The 22351-nt window shown below is 36.4% G+C and overlaps 1 protein-coding gene across 1 annotated transcript in view; it reads right to left on the bottom strand.

Moving 5' to 3' along the window:
- The window catches only part of SCP2 (sterol carrier protein 2), a 125403-nt gene that overhangs the window by 61317 nt on the left and 41735 nt on the right, over nucleotides 1-22351 (bottom strand). Inside the window, exons 8-11 of the mRNA XM_053214050.1 lie at nucleotides 18186-18272; nucleotides 16654-16804; nucleotides 14877-15024; nucleotides 5271-5378 (exon numbers count right to left, since the gene is read on the bottom strand). Coding sequence (XP_053070025.1) covers nucleotides 5271-5378; nucleotides 14877-15024; nucleotides 16654-16804; nucleotides 18186-18272 — 494 coding nt within the window. The remainder of the gene's footprint in view (nucleotides 1-5270; nucleotides 5379-14876; nucleotides 15025-16653; nucleotides 16805-18185; nucleotides 18273-22351) is intronic.

Below are 22351 nucleotides of genomic sequence, written 5' to 3'. Positions count from 1 at the left end.
TCTATAGTTTTCAGTGTATAGATATTTAACCTCTTTGGTTAGATTTATTCCTAGGCATTTTATGGTTTTTGGTGCAATTGTAAATGGGATCAATTCCTTGATTTCTCTTTCTGTTGCTTCATTGTTGGTGTATAGGAATGCAACCGATTTCTGTGCATTGATTTTATATCCTGAAATTTTGCTGAATGCATGAATCAGTTCTAGCAGTTTTTTGGTGGAATCTTTTGGGTTTTCCATTTGGGTATCATGTCATCTGCAAAGAGTGAACGTTTGACCTCCTCCCGGCCAATTTGGATGCCTTTATATCTTTGTGTTGTCTGATGGCTGAGGCTAAGACTTCTAATACTTTGTTGAATTAACAGTGGCGAGAGTAGACACCCCTGTCTTGTTCCTGACCTTAGGGGGAAAGCTCTCAGTTTTCCCCATTGAGGATGATATTACTGTTGGGTCTTTCATATATGGCTTTTATGATCTCAAGGTATGATCCTTCTATCCCTACTTTCTCGAGGGTTTTTATCAAGAAAGGATGCTGTATTTTGTCAAATGCTTTCTCTGCATCTATTGAGAGGATCATATGATTCTTGTCCTTTCTTTTATTGATGTGATGAATCACATTGATTGTTTTGCGAATATTGAACCAGTCCTGCATCCCAGGTATAAATCCCATTTGGTCGTGGTGAATAATTTTTTTAATGTATTGTTGGATCCAGTTGGCTAATATCTTGAGGATTTTTGCATCCATGTTCATCAGGGAAATTGGTCTATAGTTCTCCTTTTTAGTGGGGTCTTTGTCTGGTTTTGGAATCAAGGTAATGCTGGCTTCATAGAAAGAGTTTTGAAATTTTCCTTCCATTTTTATTTTTTGGAACAGCTTCAAGAGAATAGGTGTTAACTCTTCCTTAAATCTTTGGTAGAATTCCCCAGGGAAAGCCATCTGGCCCTGGGCTCTTGTTTTTTGGGAGATTTTTGATTACTAATCCAATTTCTTTACTGGTTATGGGTGTGTTCAAACTTTCTATTTCTTCCTGTTTCAGTTTTGGTAGTGTATATGTTTCCAGGAATTTGTCCATTTCTTCCAGATTGCCCATTTTACTGGTGTATAATTGCTCAGAGTATTTTCTTATTATTGTTTTTATTTCTGCTGTGTTGGTTGTGATTTCTCCTGTTTCATTCTTGATTTTATTTATTTGGGTCCTTTCCTTTTTCTTTTTGATCAAACTGGCTAGGGGTTTATCAATTTTGTTAATTCTTTCAAAGAACCAGCTTCTGGTTTCATTGATCTGTTCTACTGGGGGTTTTTTGTTTGTTTGTTTGTTTTGTTTGTTTGTTTGTTTGTTTTGGTTTCAATAGCATTAATTTCTGCTCTAATCTTTATTATTTCCTGTCTTCTGCTGGTTTTGGGTTTTATTTGCTCATCTTTTCCCAGCTCTTTAAGGTGTAAGGTTAGGTTGTGTATCTGAGACCTTTCTTCCTTCTTTAGGAAGGCCTGGATTGCTATATATAGTGTTCTTTCATTCCACTATCTCTTTATAAAGGATTTCTTATAGGAGACGTCTAGTGATAAATTCTCTCAATTTTTGTTTATCTGGGAATGTCCTCGTTTCTCCTTCATTTTTTTTATTTATTTATTTATTTATTTATTTATTTATTTATTTATTTATTTTTAATATTTATAGAGACAGAGTACGCACCCACATGCACACACATGTGCATGTGCTAGGCTGGGAGGGGCAGAGAGACACAGAGAGAGAAAATTCCAAGCAGGCTCCATGCTGTCAGCACCAAGCCTGACATGGGGCTCGATCCCATGAACCATGAGATTATGACCTAAACTGAAATTAAGAGTCTGTTGCTCAACTGACTGAGCCACCCAGTGCCCCCTCCTTCATTTTTAAAGGGTAGTTTCACTGAATACAGAATTGTTCCTTAGCACTTTCTTTCATCACACTGCTTCAATAGTTTCTGAAACAAAATCAGCTGTTAAGCCTTACTGAGGAATGCTTATACATGATGAATCTTCTCCCTTGATGTTTTCAATATACTTTTACTTCCAACAGTTTGACTATGATGTGTCTAAGTGTAAATCTCTTTCAGATATTCCTACTTGAAGTTTGTTGAACTTCTTCAATATGCATATAAATGTTTTTTCCTCAAGTTTGGGGAGTTATCAGCCATTATTTCTTCAAATATTCTCTTTGCCCCTTTTTCTCCTCTCCTTCTGAGGTCACTACGTTTATGCTGTTAGTGTTGCTGGGGTCCCACAGGTCTCTGAGGCTCTGCTCATTTTTCTTCTTCTTCTTTTTTTTTTTTTTTTCTGTTCATCAGCCTGGATAATTTCAATTGACCTACCTAAAACTTTTACTGATTTTTTCTTCTGCCTGCTCATATTTGGTATTGAGACCCTCTAGTGAATTTTTCATTCCAGTTACTATACTTCTCAATGCCAGAATATATTTGGTTCTTTTCTATAATTTCTACCTAGTAATTGATATTTTCTATTTGGTCGTGACACTTTCCTTTAGTTCTTTAGATATAGCTTCCTTTAATTCTTTGAACACACTTAAGTAGATGCTTGTCTTTGTCTAGTAAATCCAAAGCTTGGGCTACCTCAGTTCCTATTGACTGTTTTTCCCCTATGTATGGGCCATACTTTCTTGTTTCTTTGCACGTCTCACATTTTTTTGTTAAAAACTGGCTATTTTATATAATACAACATGGCAACTCTAGAAATCAGATTCTTCCCCTTTCTCAGAGTTTGTTGTTGTTGACTTTTCCAAACTGATTCTGTAAAGTCTGTATTCTTTGTCACAATTGATCAATATATTTTCTTCTTGGTTACCTTAATGGTTAGCTAATGGCTGGACAGAGATTTTTCTTAAGTGTCTGGAACTAATAAGTCTCCCAGTTTTTGCTGAAGCTGCGTGTGTGTGTGTGTGTGTGTGTGTGTGTGTGTATTGGGGCACTCAGCCAGGCAGTTTACAACTTCACCTTAGCCTCTACTTCCCAATTGCGCAGAGCCCCAAGGTTAGCCAGAGGTAAGAGCTTAAGATCTTGTTAGGTCTTTTCTGAGCATGCAGAAAGCCTTGAACATACATACAATCTTCATGTATATACTGAGTGTTCTAGATTCTTAGGGACATGTCAGATCTTTTCAAAGACCCTTAATAGACATCTCATTCCCCGGTTTTTTCTTTTAAGGTTTTTGGTTGGGTCTTTTGTCCCAATTATCAGCACCTCAGGCACCTATGTTGTTAAGCCAATTGTTGTTAATTATTCTTAACAAGTGATTCTGGAGAAAATACTCTGCAAGTTCTGTGTGAGGTTACATAAAGACAAGCATTTTAAGAATGGTTTACCAGGGAACTGTCAGGTCAAATAATGACAATTCTCTAAGAATGGGGCTTTGAAAGAACTCCAATTCCATTTTGACTCCTCCAGTGCTGGCCAGGCTGCTGGTTTCTACCATGATTGCAGGCTACTGCTTTCAAGACTACCATGGAGCTGGGGCAAGGGGGAGTGGTATTAGAGCAAGTCAAAACACCATTAAAGCTTAGTGTTCTTATGGAGATTCAGCAGACTGTTTTTAAAAATGTTCCCCCAGATTGTTGCAACCCTTTGGTTAATTTCCAGAGTTCTGTAAAAACTTGATCTTGACAATTTTTTTTTTATTAAGTAGGCTTCACACCCAGTGCGGAGCCCAATGTGGGGCTTGAACTCACAACTTGGAGATCAAGACCTGAGCTGAGATAGAGTTGGAGACTTAACCAACTGAGCCACCCAGGCGCCCCAGTCTTGATAATTTTTGCAAGTGTTCTTAGTACTTTTATAAAGGAGAGTATTTGTCAGATACTGTTATTCTGTCACTCCCAGTGATATCACTCTCATTCCCCTCATTTTCAGATTACTTCAAAATATAGTGGATTGTTCAGAGCAATAATAACAATAGTATACTGTGGGGTTTACAAATATTTTGGAAGTGCTTGGAAATACGCTGTTGTAAAAGTCCCTTACATTATAAAATGGCATAACATTATTTGAAGGTAGACTGTGGTTAAATTAAAGATGTATGTTGCACATTCTACAGCAACCACTAAGAAATAAGAAAAAGAAATAATTCAACAAAAAAGAGAAAATAAAATACTAAAAAACACCCAATGAACAAAAAGCACAAAAAAGAGAAAAGAACCAAAGAACAAACCAGACAAAATAAATAACAAGGTGGCACCTTATACTGTAACTATGTGTGCACATTTGTCTACCTATCTCTTACTCTCTGTTTACAAGTATCTATTCTCTAGATAATAAGCTTACTAAATTTAAGTGGTAAAGAAAAATAAACCAGTTAATTGCTATAATGAATACACTGTTAATTCTAACTTCTCTATTTTGGAATTTGTAATAATTTATAAAATATTTAATATATAAGACAATATGAAAAAATACAAAGCTCAGCTATCTTCATAAAAACAAATCCCAGATTTTAGTACTAAATTATTTTATAAACTTTTTTGGTATAATTTCATTTTACAATTAAGGAAACTAAGATTCAAAGTGATTAATTGACTAATTGATAACTAATCAAAATAGTCACATGGCCAATCAGCAGTAAAGTCAAAGTAAAATTCTTATTTCATAACTTCTAGTCCAATTCTCCAGATAAAAAAATTTCCATGTAACACCAACCACATATACAACTATATACAAATAATGTGCTCATTTAAAGTTATTCTTATCCAACCAACAGGTCTAGCAAGATCTCTATTTGGAACATTTTAATTTAAATTGTACACCTATTTGAAAATAATCAAACTCAAAAAATATATGTATGTTGGGGCGCCTGGGTGGCTCAGTCAGTTAGGTGCCTGACTTGGGCTCGGGTTGTGATCTCATGGTTCATGGGTTCGAGCCCCACATCAGACTCTGCATTGACAGTGTGGAGCCTGCTTAGGATTCTCTCTCTCTGAGCCCTCCTCTGCTTGCACGCTCGCTCTCTCTGTCTCAAAATAAATAAATAAACATTAAAAAAATATTTTAAAAAATATATGTATGTTGAATTTAGAGTTTCATGTAATTCAAATTTTCATCAGTTAAGATTATTAAAATGCACTATACTTAAAGGAAAATTTAAAATAACATGACTAAATAATCATTTAAAGCACTGGCTACCAGGTTCAGAGAATACAATCCTTCATTCAAATCAATGGCTAAACCATTCACACTTATATAAAAAATGATAACAAAAAAATTAGGAAATGTGTGTGTAATATTACCTGTAGCTCCCAGTGGATGTCCCTTTGAAATCAATCCACCACTAGGATTTATGACCCACTTTCCTCCATAAGTATTATCTCCCCTATCAACCAGTTTTCCACCTTGCCCTAAAGGAAAAATAATATTCACAAAGGTTAAAAATAACATTGGTCCAAGTGATACGTGTTTTTTTTTTAATTTCAGTATAGCCAAGATCTTCTTATAGTAAACATTTCTTAACAGTTCAAACTAATATCAAACTGATATAAGCACTTCTGTTTTAAAAAATTTTTTTAATGTTTATTTATTCTTGAGAGAGAAAGAGAGTATGGGGGAGGGGCAGAAAGAGAGGGAGACACAGAATCCAAAGCAGTCTCCAGGCTCTGAGCTGTCAGCACAGAGCTGACACAGGGCTTGAACCCACAAACAGTGAGATCATGACCTGAGCCGAAGTTGGATGCTTAACCAACTGAGCCACCCAGGCATCCCCTCATATAAGCACTTCTAAAAGCTACATAATAAATACTGAGTAATAAAGATTTATATTTTAAGAACATTTCATACATTAAACAGAGTTCCTATTTAGAATTTCTTAAGAGCTCTCTGGCTTCCAAAATTGCTACAAATATAACAGAGATTCAAAGACCCTGAAGAATGGAAGTGGATCCAATACTATAACTAAAATAATTGCATCAGCTTTAAAAATCCATAATTGTGCCCAATGTATTCATTTTTATTTTCAATTGCACTGTTATATGATCTATAAACATTCCCAGCAAGCCGAGGGGAGAGCATGGGACATGAAATGAAGGGATGAAATGAAGTAGATGAAAATACTGTTGAGCCATAAGCATAAGCTTAAAAGAAAATGAAAATTACATGCTTGGTGCTTCAACATTTCTATCTACTCTCTGGTCATTCTTCCAGGTGGTTAAGGAGTGAATAAAAATCCATGTAGGCTATAAAATATTCTTCCAGCTGGTATTTCTGATAATGAAGTAGAACCTCCAAAGAAAGATGGTGGTTATGGTACTGTCAGAGATAGCTAATAGCTTTTATGTACTCCCTTTGTGTCAGGCCTTGTTCTAATTATTACATATATCTACATAATTTAATCCTCAACACTATGAAGTACGTGTTATCATTCCCATTTTACAGATGAGGCAACAGCCACATAGATGTTAAGTAACTAGCCAAGGCAACAGCAGGGGACTAATCTAGGATTAATCATCAGGCAGCCTGGCTTCATAGCCCGTGTTCTTAACCAATATATTTTATTGCCTTCAAAAACCAAAGAGTTTCTCTATTGGTAAAATGAAACACACTAATCACAAAATTTTTTATGACTCACACTTCTTTTTTTTTATGAATTTATTTTTAAGTAATTTCTACACCCTATGTAGGGCTCAAACTCACAATCCTGAGATCAAAAGTCACATGCTCCACTGACTGAGCCACCCAGACACCCCTATGACTAACACTTCTAATTTCACTTTAAATCTAGGTTGTAGATTAAAAACCATCCACTGAGGCATTCTTTTATTTTTTGGTGTTTCTGACATAGAGCCTGATATAAGGCTCTGGCCATAACAGGTATTCTACCTGCCATTACTGCTTTTAGAACTCCTAAATATTGTTACTATACCAACTAATAGCAGACTGAATACAAAGCAACCCCAAGAATGGAATAATTCACTGCATTTTCTTTTTTATAATATATACAACCTATTAAGTATTAGAAGATTCCACTGGCAATATCTTGAGCCCATCAACTAAAAGTGATCCAGAGATGAAAGTACTGTAACAACCATTCTTATGGGTCACCGATAAGAAAATAAATAGAAAGCAATTATGTGCCAAAAACTGCACTGGAAACTAGGGGATACAGCAATAATGAAGCAAATATCCCTGTTCTAATGGAATTAACTTCACTGTCAGGAGAGGTGTAAGGAAGAGACAGACAATATGTAATGAAAGTAAGATATATAACAGAGTGGTGATAAGCACCATGGGGTGGGGTAAAGGCAGGAAAGGGGGTACAGTAAGTGTTGGGACCAAAAAGACAGGGTAAGGAGTTCACATTTTAAACCAAGTTATGGGAGAAGTCTTCCACTTTGACATTTGGTCAAAGACCTTAAGGGAATAAGGGAGCAAATCATATGGATATGTGGAACAAAGAAAGGCCCTGAGCTAGAAGTAAGTCTGGAGTGTTTGAGGAAAGAGCCCAATGCAGCTGCAGCAAAGTAAAAGAGTCGGAGATGTAGAAGTCAGAAAGATGTGAGAGGGGAATAAAAGGGACCGATCACATTTGGCTTTTACTCCTGAACGAGACGATCAGAGGAATGATATTGATCTGCTGTATGCTTTTAACAGGACCATGAAAGCTTCATTATAGGAGATAAACCATAAGGAGACAAGGCAGAAGAAGGGGTGCCAGTTATGAGACTACTGCAATAATGTAAGTGAGAAATAACAGTGGTCTGGACTAGGCTGGTAGTGATAAAAAGTGGTAAGATATGGTTGTATTCTGGATATATTTAGAAGGCAGAGTCCATAGCCACCAGGAATTAGAGATGGATTCAAAGGGGGCTATGAAAGAAAAAGAGGAACTGGAGCAACAGGAGGATGGGGAAGACTGAGGAAGGAGGAAGTCTCAATTTGGAGGAACTCAATTTGGACTTGGATTTGAGATACTAATGAGACATCCAAAAAACTCTTGAAAAATAGGCAGCTGGACATATAAGTCTAGAGATCAGGGAAGTGGTATAAGCTAGGGATATAATTTTGAAAGTCATCATCATATATCAAAATGTATATATATTTAAAACCTTGAGATTATGTTCCAGTTCTACTAAAGCAGCATAGCATATATATTCACTATAGCCTGTGTCTCCCACTGTTTACAATATAAAACACTAGATAAAATACAAAAAACAACTACTTGAAGACTCTGAAAAGTCAACAAATGCAGGGGAATCAATGAGAGTTAAAACTTGGAGAAGCCACTATACAAGGGTAAATTCCAAGTTTTCTCTTTTTAGGCTCTCTCAACAGCTTTGTTCCAAGGGTGAGCACCATCCTGGAGCATTACTGGCAGTAGGGAAGCATAGGTAGCCAAAACGCTAACAGAAACTCCATCTTTCTAACCAGAGGAACCAGGAAAAGAAACCCATACAGGTCAGAGAGTAAAAGAGAAAGTTCACAGAGGAGACAGGCAGAGAAGAGGATCCCTTATTTCTATGTATTAGAAGTATTAGGCATTTAGTGGGTAGAAACCAGGAATGCTGCTAAACTTCCTGCAATACACAACCCCCAAGACCAAGAATAATCTAATTCATCAACAACATTGAGGTTAAGAAACCCTGCAACCACTAAAACAAAAACAAAAACAAAAAAAACTGGGGGTGTTAAATGGGTGGCAGATGAGCATTAAGGAAGGCACTTCTTGGGATGAGCACTGGGTGTCATATGTAAGAGATGAATCACTGGGTTCTACTCCTGAAGCCAAGACTATACTGTATGTTAACTAACTTGAAAATACAATACAATACAATACAATACAATACAATACAATACAATACAATACAATTAAATTAAATTAAAAAACAAAGAAACTAACTAAAGAGATATGGCCAAAGTTCAATACACAAAATAAAAGTCATACTAAGTGTATTCAAATAGGGGTGCCTGGGTGGCTTAGTTGGTTAAGTATCTGACCCTTGACTTTGGCTCAGGTCATGATCTCACAATTCATGGGATCAAGCCCTGCATCCAGCTCTGCACTGACAGTGTGGAGCCTGCTTGGGATTCTCTCTCTCCCTCTCTACCTCTCCCCCACTTATACGCATGAATATTCTCTCTCTCTCTCTCTTTCTCTCTCTCTCTCTCTCTCTCTCAGAAATAAATAGGGTCACCTGGGTAGTTCAGGAAGTTAAGCCTCTGACTCTTGATTTCAGCTCAGGTCAATGTCCCACAGTTTTTGAGTTTGAGCCCCACATCAGGCTCTGTACTGACAGTGTGGAGCCTACTTGGTATTCACTCTCTCCCTCTCTCTCTGCCACTCCCCATGTGCTCTCTCTCAAAATAAATAAATAAACTTTTTTTAAAAAACTATCTTTAAGAAATAAAAATATACATTTAAAACCAAAAAATAAAAACATAAAATAAAAATATTCAAATAATCCAAAAGAAAGCAGGAGAGGGAGAACAGAACAAAAAACAGAGAGCACAACAGGTAAGAGATAAAAGTGGTCAAGTTAATGATCTTAATAATCTAAGTCACACTGTCCAACAGAAATATAATGCAAATCACATATGTACTTTAAAATTTTCTAACATATATTTTGTTTAATATACATTTTATTTAACCCAATATATCCAAACTATTTCATTTTAACATGTAAGCAGTAAAAAAATTAATACTTTACATTCTATTTTTCATATTAAGTTTTCAAAATCCAATGTGTACTTCACACAACACATCTCAATTTGGAACAGCCACATTTCAAGGATTCAATAATTACATATAGTTAATGGTGACTGTATTAGAGCAGATTTAAATACTCCAGTAAAAAGGTAGAAATTGACAAAGGCTAAAAATGATACACTACTACCTACAAGAGATATACCTTATACAGATAAACAACATAAATAGATTAAAAGCTAATGAATAGAAAATATATATCATGCAAACAGTATGCATAAAAAGGCTGGAGCAACTATGTTAGTCAGACAAAAAGAGACTTCTAAACAAAGACTATAACCAGACATAAAGCAAGATATTCATAATGAAAAAAACAGAAGATATACAACTATAAATGTGCTTGTGCTTGCAAAATAAAGCAAAAATTGATAGAACTAGAAGGGAGAGAGACCATTCCACAATTTATGTAGGAGATTTTAACACCCCTCTCAGCAAATGATAACAGCAAAACAAATAAATCATTAGAGACATAGATCTGAAAAATCCTATCAATCATCTCAATTTAATTGATATGTTTAGAACATTACATCTGATAACTGCAGAATCTGCATAATTTCCAAGTGCAATGATAGATAAATTCACCAATATATACCACATGTTGAGCCATAAAATAAAAATCATAAATTTGAAAGGATCAAAATCAAAGTGTATTCTCTTACTATAGCACAATTAGAAAGCAATTAACAGTAATATATCCAGGAAAATTCTAAATACCTGGATATTAAATTTTTTTAATGTTTATTTATTTATTTTGAGGGAGGGAGGGGCAGAGAGAGAGGGAGAGAGAATCCCAAGCAGGTTCCATGTTGTCAGCACAGAGCCCAACGTGGAGCTCAATCTCACGAAATGCGAGATCATGACCTGAGCCGAAATCAAGAGTTGGACACTGAACCAACTGAGCCACCCAAGTGTCCCTCTCCTATTATTCTTTTAATGTCCATAGGATCTATAGTGATAACTTCTTTTTTATTCCTTGTATTGGAGATTGGTGTTCTTCTTTTTTCTTGATCTACCTAGGTAGAGGTTTGTCAGTTTTGTTGAGCTTTATGAAGATTCAGCTTTGGCTTTGTTAATTTTCTTTATTGTCTGTTTTTTCCATTTCATTGATTTCGGCTCTTCAATTTTAACTTTCTTTAACTTACTTTGGGTTTACTTTGGTTTTCTTCTTTTAAGTTTCTTACAAGAGAACCTTAGGTCATTTATTTTAGATCCTTCTCCTTTTCAAATGTAAATATTTAAAGTTGCACATTTTCCTCTAAGCAGTATTTTAGCTACCTTCTACAAAATTTGATATATTTCATAATTATTCAGTTCAAAAAATTTTTTAAATGTTTAAAATGATTAAGCATCTGACTCTTGAGTTCAGCTTAGGTCATGATCTCACAGTTTGTGGGATAGAGCCCCAAGTCAGGCTCTGTGTTGACAGCATGGAGCTGCTTGGGATTCTCTCTCTCTCTCTCTCTCTCTCTCTCTGCCCCTCCCCACTCATGGTTGCTTTCTCTCGTGCTTTCTCTCTTTAAATAAATAAACTTAAAAAAAAAAAGAATAATACGAGAATACTTCACGCAAGTTCAGACAATAAATTTGACAACTTAAATGAAATGGGTAAATTTCTTTAAAAATACAACTTACAAAAATTGATAGATACTGGAAGACACAGAAAATCTGAAGAGCCCCATATCTATTAACAAATTTTTTATCAACAACTTTCCCAAAAAGAAAACTTAAAACTACTTGATTACATTGGTAAATTCTTTAGGTTACACAAACTTTGTCAGAAAATATAGAATGGTTACAGAAAATATAGAATGGTCAATTTGTTTTATGAGGCCAACGTAACTCTAATGCCAAAACCAAGAAAAGAAGAAAACTAGACTTTCTCTGTCTGACTTATTTTACTTAGCATAATACCCTCTACATCTATCCATGTTGTCACAAATGGCAAGATCTCATTCTTTTTTATGGCCAAGTAATATTCCATTGTAAATATATATGTATATATACGTGTGTATGTATATGTATATATATGTATACATATGTATGTATATGTGTGTGTGTGTATACACACACACACACACACACACACACACCATCTTTATCCAGTCATCAACTGATGGACACTTGGGTTGCTCCCATATTGTGGCTGTGGTAAATAATGCTGCAATAAACATAGGGGTGCATATATCTTTTCAAATTAGTGTTTTTGCTTTCTTTGGGTAAATACCTAGTAGTGGGTTACTGGATTGCATGATGTTTCTATTTTTTTTTATTTATTTTTTTGAGAGAGAGAGAGAGGACACAAGTGAACAAGAAGCAGAGAGAGAGAGAGAATCCCAGGAGGGGCAGAGAGACAGAAAGGGAAGACAGAGAGAGAGAGAAGCGGGGCTCACTCAAAGCAAGGCTCCTGTTCACCCAAAGCATGGCTAGTGCTCACCCAATGCAGGGCCCAAGCTCACCCAGTGTGGGACTCAAACTCAAACTGTGAGATCATGGCCTGAGCTGAAGTCAGATGCTTAACAACTGAAGCACCCAGGTGCCCTCTATTTTTAATTTTCCGAGGAACTTCCATACTGTTCTCCACAGTGATTATAACAATTTATATTCCCATCAACTGTGCATAAGTGTTCTCTTTTCTCTACATCCTTGCCAACATTTATTTCTTGTCTTTTTGATATTCGGTATTGTGACTGATGGGAAGTGGTATCTCATTGCGGCTTTGATTTGCATTTCTCTGACGACAAGTGATGTTCACAATCTTTTTCATGTGTCTGTTGGCCATCTGTATGTCTTCTCTGGAAAATGCCTATTCAGGTCCTCTACCCATTTTTTAATCAGATTATTTGGGTTTTTTCATGTTGACTTGTATAAATTCTTTATATATGTTGGACATTAACTCATCAGATATATCATTTGCAAATATCTTCTCCCATTCAGGAAGTTGCCTTTTTGTTTTGTTGATAGCTTCCTTTGCTGTGTAAAAGCTTTTTATTTTGGTGTAGTCCCAAAAGTTTATTGTGGCTTTTGTTTCCCTTGCCTGAGGAGACATATCCATTAAAATGTTGCTAAGGTTAATGTGTCCAAGAGATTACCACCTATGTTTTCTTTTAAAAGTTTTATGGTTTCAGGTCTGAACTTTAGGTCTTTAATCCATTTTGAGTTTATTTTTGTGTATTGTGTAAGAAAGTGGTCCAATTTGGCTGTCCAGTTTTCCTAGCACTATTTACTGAAGAGACTGTCTTTTCCCATTGTATATTCTTGCCTCCTTAGTTGTGGATTAATTGACCATACAAGAAGTGGGTTTATTTCTGGGCTCTCCTGTTCCAGTGATCTATGTGCCTATTTTTATGCCAATGTCATGCTGTTTTGATTACTACAGTTTTGTAGTATATCTTGAAATCAGAGATTGGGATACCTCCAGCTATTATTCTTCTTTCTCAAGATTGCGTTGGCTATTTGAGGTCCTTTATAGTTCTATACAAATTTTAGGATGATCTGTTCTAGGTACACCTTGGTGGCTCAGTTGGTTGAGCGTCTGACTTCAGCTCAGGTCATGATCTCGAGGTTCGTGAGTTCAGACCCCACATTGGGCTTGACACTGTCAGCAAGAAGCCTGCTTTGGACCCTCTGTCCCTCTTTCTCTGTCCCTTCCCACCTTGTGCTCTCTCTCTCTCTCAAAAATAAAAATAAACATTAAAAAAATGAAGTATCTGTTCTAGTTCTATGAAAGATACTACTGGTATCTTAATAGGGATTACATTGAATCTATACATTCCTCTGGGAATATTCTTATGGATATTTTCACAATATTCATTCTTCCAATCCATAAGCATGGTATATCTCTTTGTGTCATCTTCAGTTTCTTTCCTCTATGTCTTATAATTTTCAGAGTATAAAACACTTTCACCTCCTTGGTTAAATTTATTCCTAGGTGTTTTATTCTTTTTGGTATAATTGTAAATGGAATTGTTTCCCTAATTTCTCTTCCTGCTACTTCATTATTAGTGTATAGAAATGCAAGAGATCTCTGTATGCTCATTTTGTATCATGCAACTTTCTTGAGTTTACTTATTAGTTCTAATAGTTTTTTTAGTGGAGTCTTTAGAGTCTTCTATATATAGCATCATGTCATTTGCAAATAGTGACAGTTTTACTTCTTCCTTACCAATCTGGATGCCATTTATTTCTTTTTTTATCTGAATGCTGCAGGACATCACATACTCTTTTGAGTGGCTAAAACATTTAAAACTGACCATATCAATATTGGTGAGGATGTGAAGCAACTCAAACTCTCATACACTGCTTATGGTAATGAAAAATAATACAACCTTTTTATAAAAGAAAAGAAAAAAAATCCTCCAGATCTCACCAACTAGTTTTCACATTTTCCTTTCTGCAAGTCTTTATTCAAACACAATATGGGGGAACGTGGGTGGCTTAGTCAGTTAAGCATCCAACTCTTGATCTCGGCTCAAGTCAGGATCTCAGGGTTCGTGGGATCAAGCCCTGCACTGGTCTCCACATTAGCATAGAGCCTGCTTGCGATTCTCTCTCTCCGTCCCTCTCTGCCCCTTCCCAGCTCTCATGCATGGGCACGCTCTCTCTCAAAATAAATAAATAAACTTAAAAAAAAAAGAACCAAGGGGCACCTGAGTGGGTCAGTCAGTTGAGGTGCCCAACTCTTGATTTCGGCTGAGGTTATGATCCCAGGGTCATGGGCTCCAGCCCCATGTCCAGCTCTACACTGACCATGTTGCCTGCTTAAGATACTCTCTCTCTCTCCCTCTACCCCTCTCCCCCGCCTCATGCTCCCTCTCTGGGAAAAAAAAATACAATATGAAATATTTGGAAGTACATATGTAATTTTTATCCTTTTTTTTTTTTTTTTTTACTTAACAATTCATTCTAAGTTCCTCTGATACACATAATACAAATTATTTGTATAACCTATTATGTCAGTGGTGGTATTATCCAAGACTACATGCTCTAAAAAGTCCAGTATTGGGATAGCTTACATTTACTTTGCACAGTATGGCAGAGTCAACATGAAAGGAAAGGCAATTAGTGAATTCCTTTTTTTAATGGCAAAACTGAAATGTCCTCAGTGACTTTACTAAGTTAATCTGCATCTCACCAAAGATATTACCTTCTGGACAGAGTCCCAGTGCTTCATAAGTAAGGAGTTCATTGACAGAAAAGCAATCATGAAGTTCTATGACATCAATATCACTTGGTCTCAGGCCAGATTTCTCATAGCACTTTCTAGCAGCTTCTTTGCTCATATCAAAGCCAACCTAAAGCCAAAACCACATATAAGTAAGTTAAGGGCATCAAAATTGGGACTTTTATATACGATTTCTGAGAGATTAACATGTATAACCTTTACAGTTGAAAACTGACTATGCAAATTAAAATCTCAGTTGAGATTAATAATCAAATCTTAGAATGATTCTCTATTACATGGAAAGTCTAAATAAAAGAATATTCAGGATGGAGAATGTACATATTAAATTGTATACTATAAAAAACAGAATTTTAGGGGCACCTGGGTGGCTCAGTCGGTTAAGCATCCAATTCTTGATCTTGGCTCAGGACATGATCTCATGGTTTGTGAGTTCGAGCCCCACATCAGGGCTCCTCACCAAGAGCATGGAGCCTGTTTGGGATTCTGTCTGTCCCTCTCTGCCCCTCCCCTGCTCTCTCTCACTCTCTCTCTCAAAATAAATAAATAAACTTAAAAAAATATAAGAAAAAAAACAGAATTAAAAAAAATGTTTATTTATGTTTGAGAGAAAGAGAAACAGAGTGCAAGCAGGGGAGGGGCAGAGAGAAAGGGAGACACAGAATCCAAAGCAGGTTCCAGGCTCTAAGCTGTCAGCACAGAGCCCGACGCAGGGCTCAAACTCATGAACTGTGAGATCATGACCTGAGCCAAAGTTGGATGCTGTGCTACCCAGATGCCCAGAAAAAACAAAACAAAACAAAACAAAAACCAGAATTTTAAATAAATATATAAAAAGGACTTAAAATTCCTTAGGCCATATCTTGCACAGTTATAAAAACTCAGTCAAACCACAATTTGTTGTTGTGGTAAATAGTTTGAAGAGATTGAGCAATAGATAATTACGATTCAGATACACTAAAAATATAAGGAATTTCTATGTGACAACAAACAATCTTCTTTTAAAAAATCATATAGGATAACATTTTTCCAAACCCATGCTCTTAACCCCCCTTTGGTCTCAGACAATAACAAGCAAACTCTCCAAGGCATAAAACTGTGGTGTAAATGTATTACACAGAAAAGCTGAGAAGTTCCACCTCAACCACATCCCAGCTTTGTGATCTTGGGCAAGTTATAGAGACATTTTCAAATTCAAAGCATTGTTGTAAAATCATTTTGTAAACTCTAATTACCTTATCATTGTTATACATTTGTGTATACGTGCACGGGTACATTTTTAAATATGTATGTGTATATCTTCAAATATTCAACTAACTCTAGGTCTGAATTGTCATTTTTTAACTTCTTCCACATTTACTCAATCTTTAATCAAGATTTTTAAAGTGCTAAGGTCAAGAAAGTTCCCTGAAAATATCCTTGTTTTTCCCTTAACTCTGTAAGAAAGGAGTTCTGGGCATATCCAGTCAACTCAAAACAAAACAAAACAAAACAAAAAAAAACCACCAAAATAGTACGTCTAGTTAATTAAAAGTGCATTTATGGCTCTACCACAAGAAGCATATGTTCTCATCAGTTATTTTCCCTTAACAGATTCTTAAGGATGGATTATAATATTAAATATTCTGGACTGATTTTTTTCAAGTAAATAACTTCCAGAGCTAATGACAACATGAGGTCACCTTGAAATTTTAAAACAGAAAGCCCTCAATTGATAAATAAAATAGAATCTCAGACATACCATTTTAATAATGCTATTTTCTTCAAATGAGCTTGGCAAATCAGTTACCATCTCTTGTGCCACAATTTCCACAGCTTTGGATTCTAGGCCATATTTCTGTACAAATGTTTCACTAGCCAAAACTGCCGCTGCAGCACCATCTGAAGTGGGACTAAGAGGAGGTAAAAATAATCATTTACATCCAGTGCACCTCTATCTTAGGGTTTCAGACCAAGAGTTCTTTCTATGTGGAAAAGCTGATTATGCTTGCTGGTCATTGCACTGTCTTCTTTGTGAAATCTACAGTTAAAAATTATACATGCTTCCCACTTGAGAACTGAATCTCTATCAAGAACTTAAACACTATCAGCCACTGCTTGGTCTGTAAGGGTCTCTCCCAAAACATTCTTAATGCAAAGAATCTGAATTTACCTTTGCAGATGCATAAGGCATCTTCTGGTGACTTCTGAGGAGTCAACACAGTTTTTCCTATTCTAGTACAATAAAAATCTACTATGGGCCTAACTAGCTCTAACATTGTTATCTCCAAATAATCAGTCTTGGAATCCTTTTGAAACTTGGAAAGGACAGAATAGGAAATACCAGAAAGTCCAAACCAGAAGGTGGGGTTTAGTTAAGAGATCTCCTCAAAATAGATTTTTTCCTTATAGCAAAGCTGTGAAGGAAAATGGCAAACACAAGAAGACTTCTCTGAGTTCAGCTGGACTTTATAAATGGGCAGACCTTCATATTGCAACAGATAAAAGCTGACCCCATTTATTCAATTGCATCCTACCAGGGTCTTCCAGGTGATAAGCAGGAGCTATACAGTACCAATTCAACCTTCTGGGAAACAGATATTGTCAAGCAATTTTCAAGATGCAACTATTATTATTATTAGAGCTATTTTTTTCTTGTTTTCATTTTTCCTATTTTATGTTTACTCTTAGCTACTATAACTGAGTAACATTTCATAAGATAGAAGCATACAGTAGAGAAAACAAAATGCTCAAGGGAGAAACTCTGGACTCTACTGGCCTCCTAAGCCACATTTAAATGAATAAAATACAATTTTTAAAAAGTAGGTAGAACTCAAGAATGAAGGAAATGAAGTACATAATTTTCCAAGAGAAAAGACAGTCTGTCTCCAGATAGGAATAGGAAGTAAAGGGGCCCCTGGGTGGCTCAGTCAGTTAAGCATCTGACTCTTGATTTCAGCTCAAGTCATGATCTCATGATCGTGGGACTGAGGCCCACTTCAAGTCCCACTTCAGGCTCTATGCTGAGCTCAGACTCAGTGCTGAACATGGAACCTGCTTAAGATTCTCTCCTTCTCTCTCCCTCTGCTCCTACACGTGCACACTCTCGCTCATTCTCTCTCTCTCTCTCTCTCTCTCTCTCGCTCTCAAAAAAAAAAAAAAAAAGGAATAGGAAGTAAGGGCGTGCAAGAGTGAGGACTTCATTAGTAGGAGCTCTATACAAGCAGATACAGTTACAGATATACGCAGATGGAGCAGTTACTTCTATTAAATATTAAAATGTGGTTTTCTTACCAACATTGTAAGATAGTCAAATAATCAAAAACTTCTCGAGATTTCATCACTTCCTCTAAACTGTATTCCTTCTGGAACTGGGAATTCCTAAATACAAAATAAGTAGTTACAGAATACGAAGTAGCAGTTATAATTTTTGTTGAAAATGTTCTGATCCAGAAGTCAGAGAATAATATGTAAGTATTATTTTTACAAACAAAAGATAGGCTTTTATGAAGAGTTTCAACCTTTTTTTCAATAAATATTAACTTTTTATTATGGTTATTATGAGTAATATAATAAGTGCTACGCTAAAACTGGTAATACTATAGGCATCTTCATTTAATATATTTTTTTTCATTTAATATATTTTGACTGTTCTATTAATATAAGATTCTCTTTTATTTTTTAATTTTTATTTATTTTTAACTTAAATCCAAGTTAGTTAACATATAGCGCAATAATACATTCAGGAATATAATTTAATGATTCATCATTTACATGTAACACCCAGTGCTCATCCCAACAAGTGTCCTCCTTAATGCCCCTCACCCCTTTAGCCCTTCCCCCGACCCAACCCCCTGCCAGCAACCCTCAGTTTGTTCTCTGTATTTAAGAGTCTCTTATGGCTTGTCTTCCTTCTCTGTTTTTATAACATTTTTGCTTCCCTTCCCTTATGTTCATCTGTTTTGTATCTTAAATTCCACACATGAGTGAAATCATAGGATATTTGTCTTTCTCTGACTTATTTCACTTAGCATAATACACTCTAGTTCCATCCACATTGTTACAAATGGCAAGATTTCATTCTTTTTGATCGCCAAATCCATTGTATATATATACCACATCTTCTTTATCCATTCATCCATCGATGGACATTTGGGCTCTTTCCATACTTTGGCTATTGTTGACAGTGCTGCTATACACATTGGGGTGCATGTGCCCCTTTGGACCAGCACTCGTCTTTCCTTCGGATAAATACTTAGTAGTGCAATTGCTGGGTCATAGGGTAGCTCTATTTTTAATTTTTTGAGGAACCTTCATACTGAGTTCCAGACTGGCCGCACCAGTTTGCTTTCCCACCAGCAGTGCAAAAGAGATCCTCTTTCTCTGCATCTTCGTCAACATCTGTTGTTGCCTGAGTTGTTAATTTTTGTCATTGTGACAGGTGTGAGGTGGTATCTCATTGTGGTTTTGATTTGTATTTCCCTGATGATGAGTGATGTTGAGCATGTTTGCATGTGTCTCTTAGCCATCTGGATGTCTTCTTTGGAAAAGTGTCTATTCATGTCTTTTGCCCATTCCTTTTCTGGATTATTTGTTTTTTCGGTGTGGAGTTTGAGAAGTTCTTTATAGATTTTGGATACTAACCCTTTATCTGATATGTCATTTGCAAATATCTTTTCCCATTCTGTTGGTTGCCTTTGAGTTTTGTTGATTGTTTCCTTCCCTGTGCAGAAGCTTTTTATCCTGATGAAGTCCCAATAGTTCATTTTTGCTTTTGTTTCTCTTGCCTCTGGAGACATGTCAAGTAAGAAGTTGCTGTGGCTGAGGTCAAAGAGGTTGTTGCCTATTTTCCCCTCTAGGATTTTGATGACTTCCTGTCTTACGTTTAGGTCTTTCATCCATTTTGTGTTTATTTTTGTGTATGGTATAAGAAAGTGGTCCAGGTTCATTCTGCATGTCGCTGTCCACTTTTCCCAACACCATTTGCTGAAGATACTGTCTTTTTTCCATTGGGTATTCTTTCCTGCTTTGTCAAAGATAGTTGGCCATAAGTTTGTGGGTCCATTTCTGAGTTCTCTATTCTGTTCCATTGATCTATGTGTCTGTTCTTGTGCCAGTACCATACTGTGTTGATGACTACAGCTTTGTAATACAGCTTGAAGTTTCAACCTTTAATAAGTAAGTTGTTTGAACTGAATTTTTTAAAAATCTGAACTCCAAAATACAATATGTTGTAAAATAAAAATGTGTTTAATCTTCATCCTGGCTTCCTAGCATGGAGCTTCTAAAACCTGTGCAATTTCCTGAGTGACAGGAGTCTTTGTTATGCTAATATGGTGACTTATAGTGGGCCCCCTGTTAACTGTATGGGGGGTGGGGGCTGGTCACCAGAAACACCAACTGTGTGAATATAGGGGTTAGGACTTTTGAGCCAGTTTGACCCCTAAGGAGAAGGGAGGGGCAGGAGATTGAATTCAATCTTGTGTCAATGATTTAATCAAGTACGTCTGCATAAAGCCCCAGTAAACACTCTGGACACTGAAGCTTGCTGAAGCTTCCTGGTTGGTGAGTACCTTAATATACCAGGAGGGTAATGTGCCCTGACTCCATGGGGAGAAGGTACAGAAGCTCTGCTTTAGGAACCCTCTCAGACTTTGCCTTATGTGCCTCTTTATTTGGCTGTTCCTGAGCTGTATACTTTATAATAATACTGTAATCATAAGTATAGCACTTTCCTGAATTCTGTGAGGAACTCTAGTGAATTATCAAACCTGAGAGCTCATGGAAACCCCTGTATTTATAGTCAGTTGGTCAGAAGTACTTGACCAGTACTTGACCAGTTGGTCAGAGACCCTACTTGTGGCTGGCATCTTAAGTGAGGGCAGTCTTGCGGAGGACTAAGTTCTTAATTCCTGGGGTCTGCATCAACTCGGGTGGTTAGTGCCAGAATTGAATTGCAGTATACCCAGTTGGTGCCAGATCAGTTGGGGGTTAAAATGTAATACCACCACCACCACCACCACCACCACCACTACCTAGAGAATTATTAAATACTAGTTCCTTAAGAGCAAAACAAAATTACTTGCAATTCAGCCTTTTGTGGGGATGATATTATACAATTACTTTTAATGAAGGCTAATGGAGTTCTTAAATAAATGTAGAAAACCTATAATAAATTATCTGCATACTTCAAAACACATTTCCTTTCTGTGAAGAAGAAACTTAACCACTGCAAAGAAGAAACTTATTTTTATCCCCTTTGGCTCCTCTAACAATAAAATGAGATGATTTCAGAAACTGCTCTGGCAAAAATAACAGAAGCAGTAGACACCACAAAGGAGAGTCTATAAGCAAACTTCAACTGGTATGGAAATGAACAGCAATTCAAATGTTTAGAAATAAAGCCCATGTAACTTAGATCTGCATACTAGTATCTGTACCTTTTCTTCTAAAGTTAACTTTGATCATCACCAACTTCCATAAAACACTTAATTTGTGCCAGATCCTGTGGTAGGCATGTGGGACATGGGCATAGTCCTTACCCTCAAGGAACTCAGTATGAATCTCTGGCAAATAAATACAATATGATAAATACCACGACAGAAATGTTATACAGAGTGCCACGAGAGCACACAGGATGAGCATCAGACCCAGATACCAGAGGGAGCTTTCCCTCTGGGGTTAGCAAATAAGAGGAAGGAGGAGACAGAGAATTACTGGCAAAAGAATCAGGATACACAAAGCCTCTTGAGTTAAAGTAGCTCACTGAAGCTAGGGCATGAAGTTTGGGAGGAAATGTAGTCACAAGGTGACAAAGATGGAGCAAGAGAAATAAACAAAGATCAGACCATGAAAGGCCAGTATATGGTATTTACATTTTACACTAAAAACATTGAGGAACTACTAAAGGATATTAAGCTGGAGTGTAACAATCAGACTTGTATTTAAACAAGAAGGCTATGGTACACAAAAGGGATGGTGAAGGGCATTATCAAAAGCAACTAAACTAAGAGATGAGAGCAATAATTAAGGCAAGAAATGCTAAGGGCCTAGAGTAGGGAATTGGAAGTTAAAGACAGAAAGAAGGGATGAGTTCAAGAGACAGTAAGGACGCAGCATTCTGTTCATCCTCAACTCATCTGCAATTCATATGGGACACTGAGGAAGAAAGCAGAGTTAAGAATGACTTCTAGTTTTCTATTATTAGGTATATATTGATGTCATTCATGAAGAATACTAAAGTAAAAATAGGGTTGAGAAAAAATGATCAATTCTGTATGGCCATGTTGACTCTGAGGCACTTATGAAGCATCTAAGTAGAGACAACTAGGAGTAAGTTATAGACACAGGTCTGAGAGCTCAAGTGGCATGAACTATCCCTAATTCGACACTACTTATCACAGATTCTCACTGCCTTTAGGTATTCTTATAATTTGTGAGGAAACACTTGAGAAGAGTTT

The sequence above is a fragment of the Acinonyx jubatus genome, chromosome C1, assembly GCF_027475565.1.
Source record: "Acinonyx jubatus isolate Ajub_Pintada_27869175 chromosome C1, VMU_Ajub_asm_v1.0, whole genome shotgun sequence".
NCBI lineage: Eukaryota > Metazoa > Chordata > Mammalia > Carnivora > Felidae > Acinonyx > Acinonyx jubatus.
The sequence above is the reverse complement of the archived record's forward strand: the minus strand, read 5'-3'. Positions and strand labels throughout refer to the sequence as shown.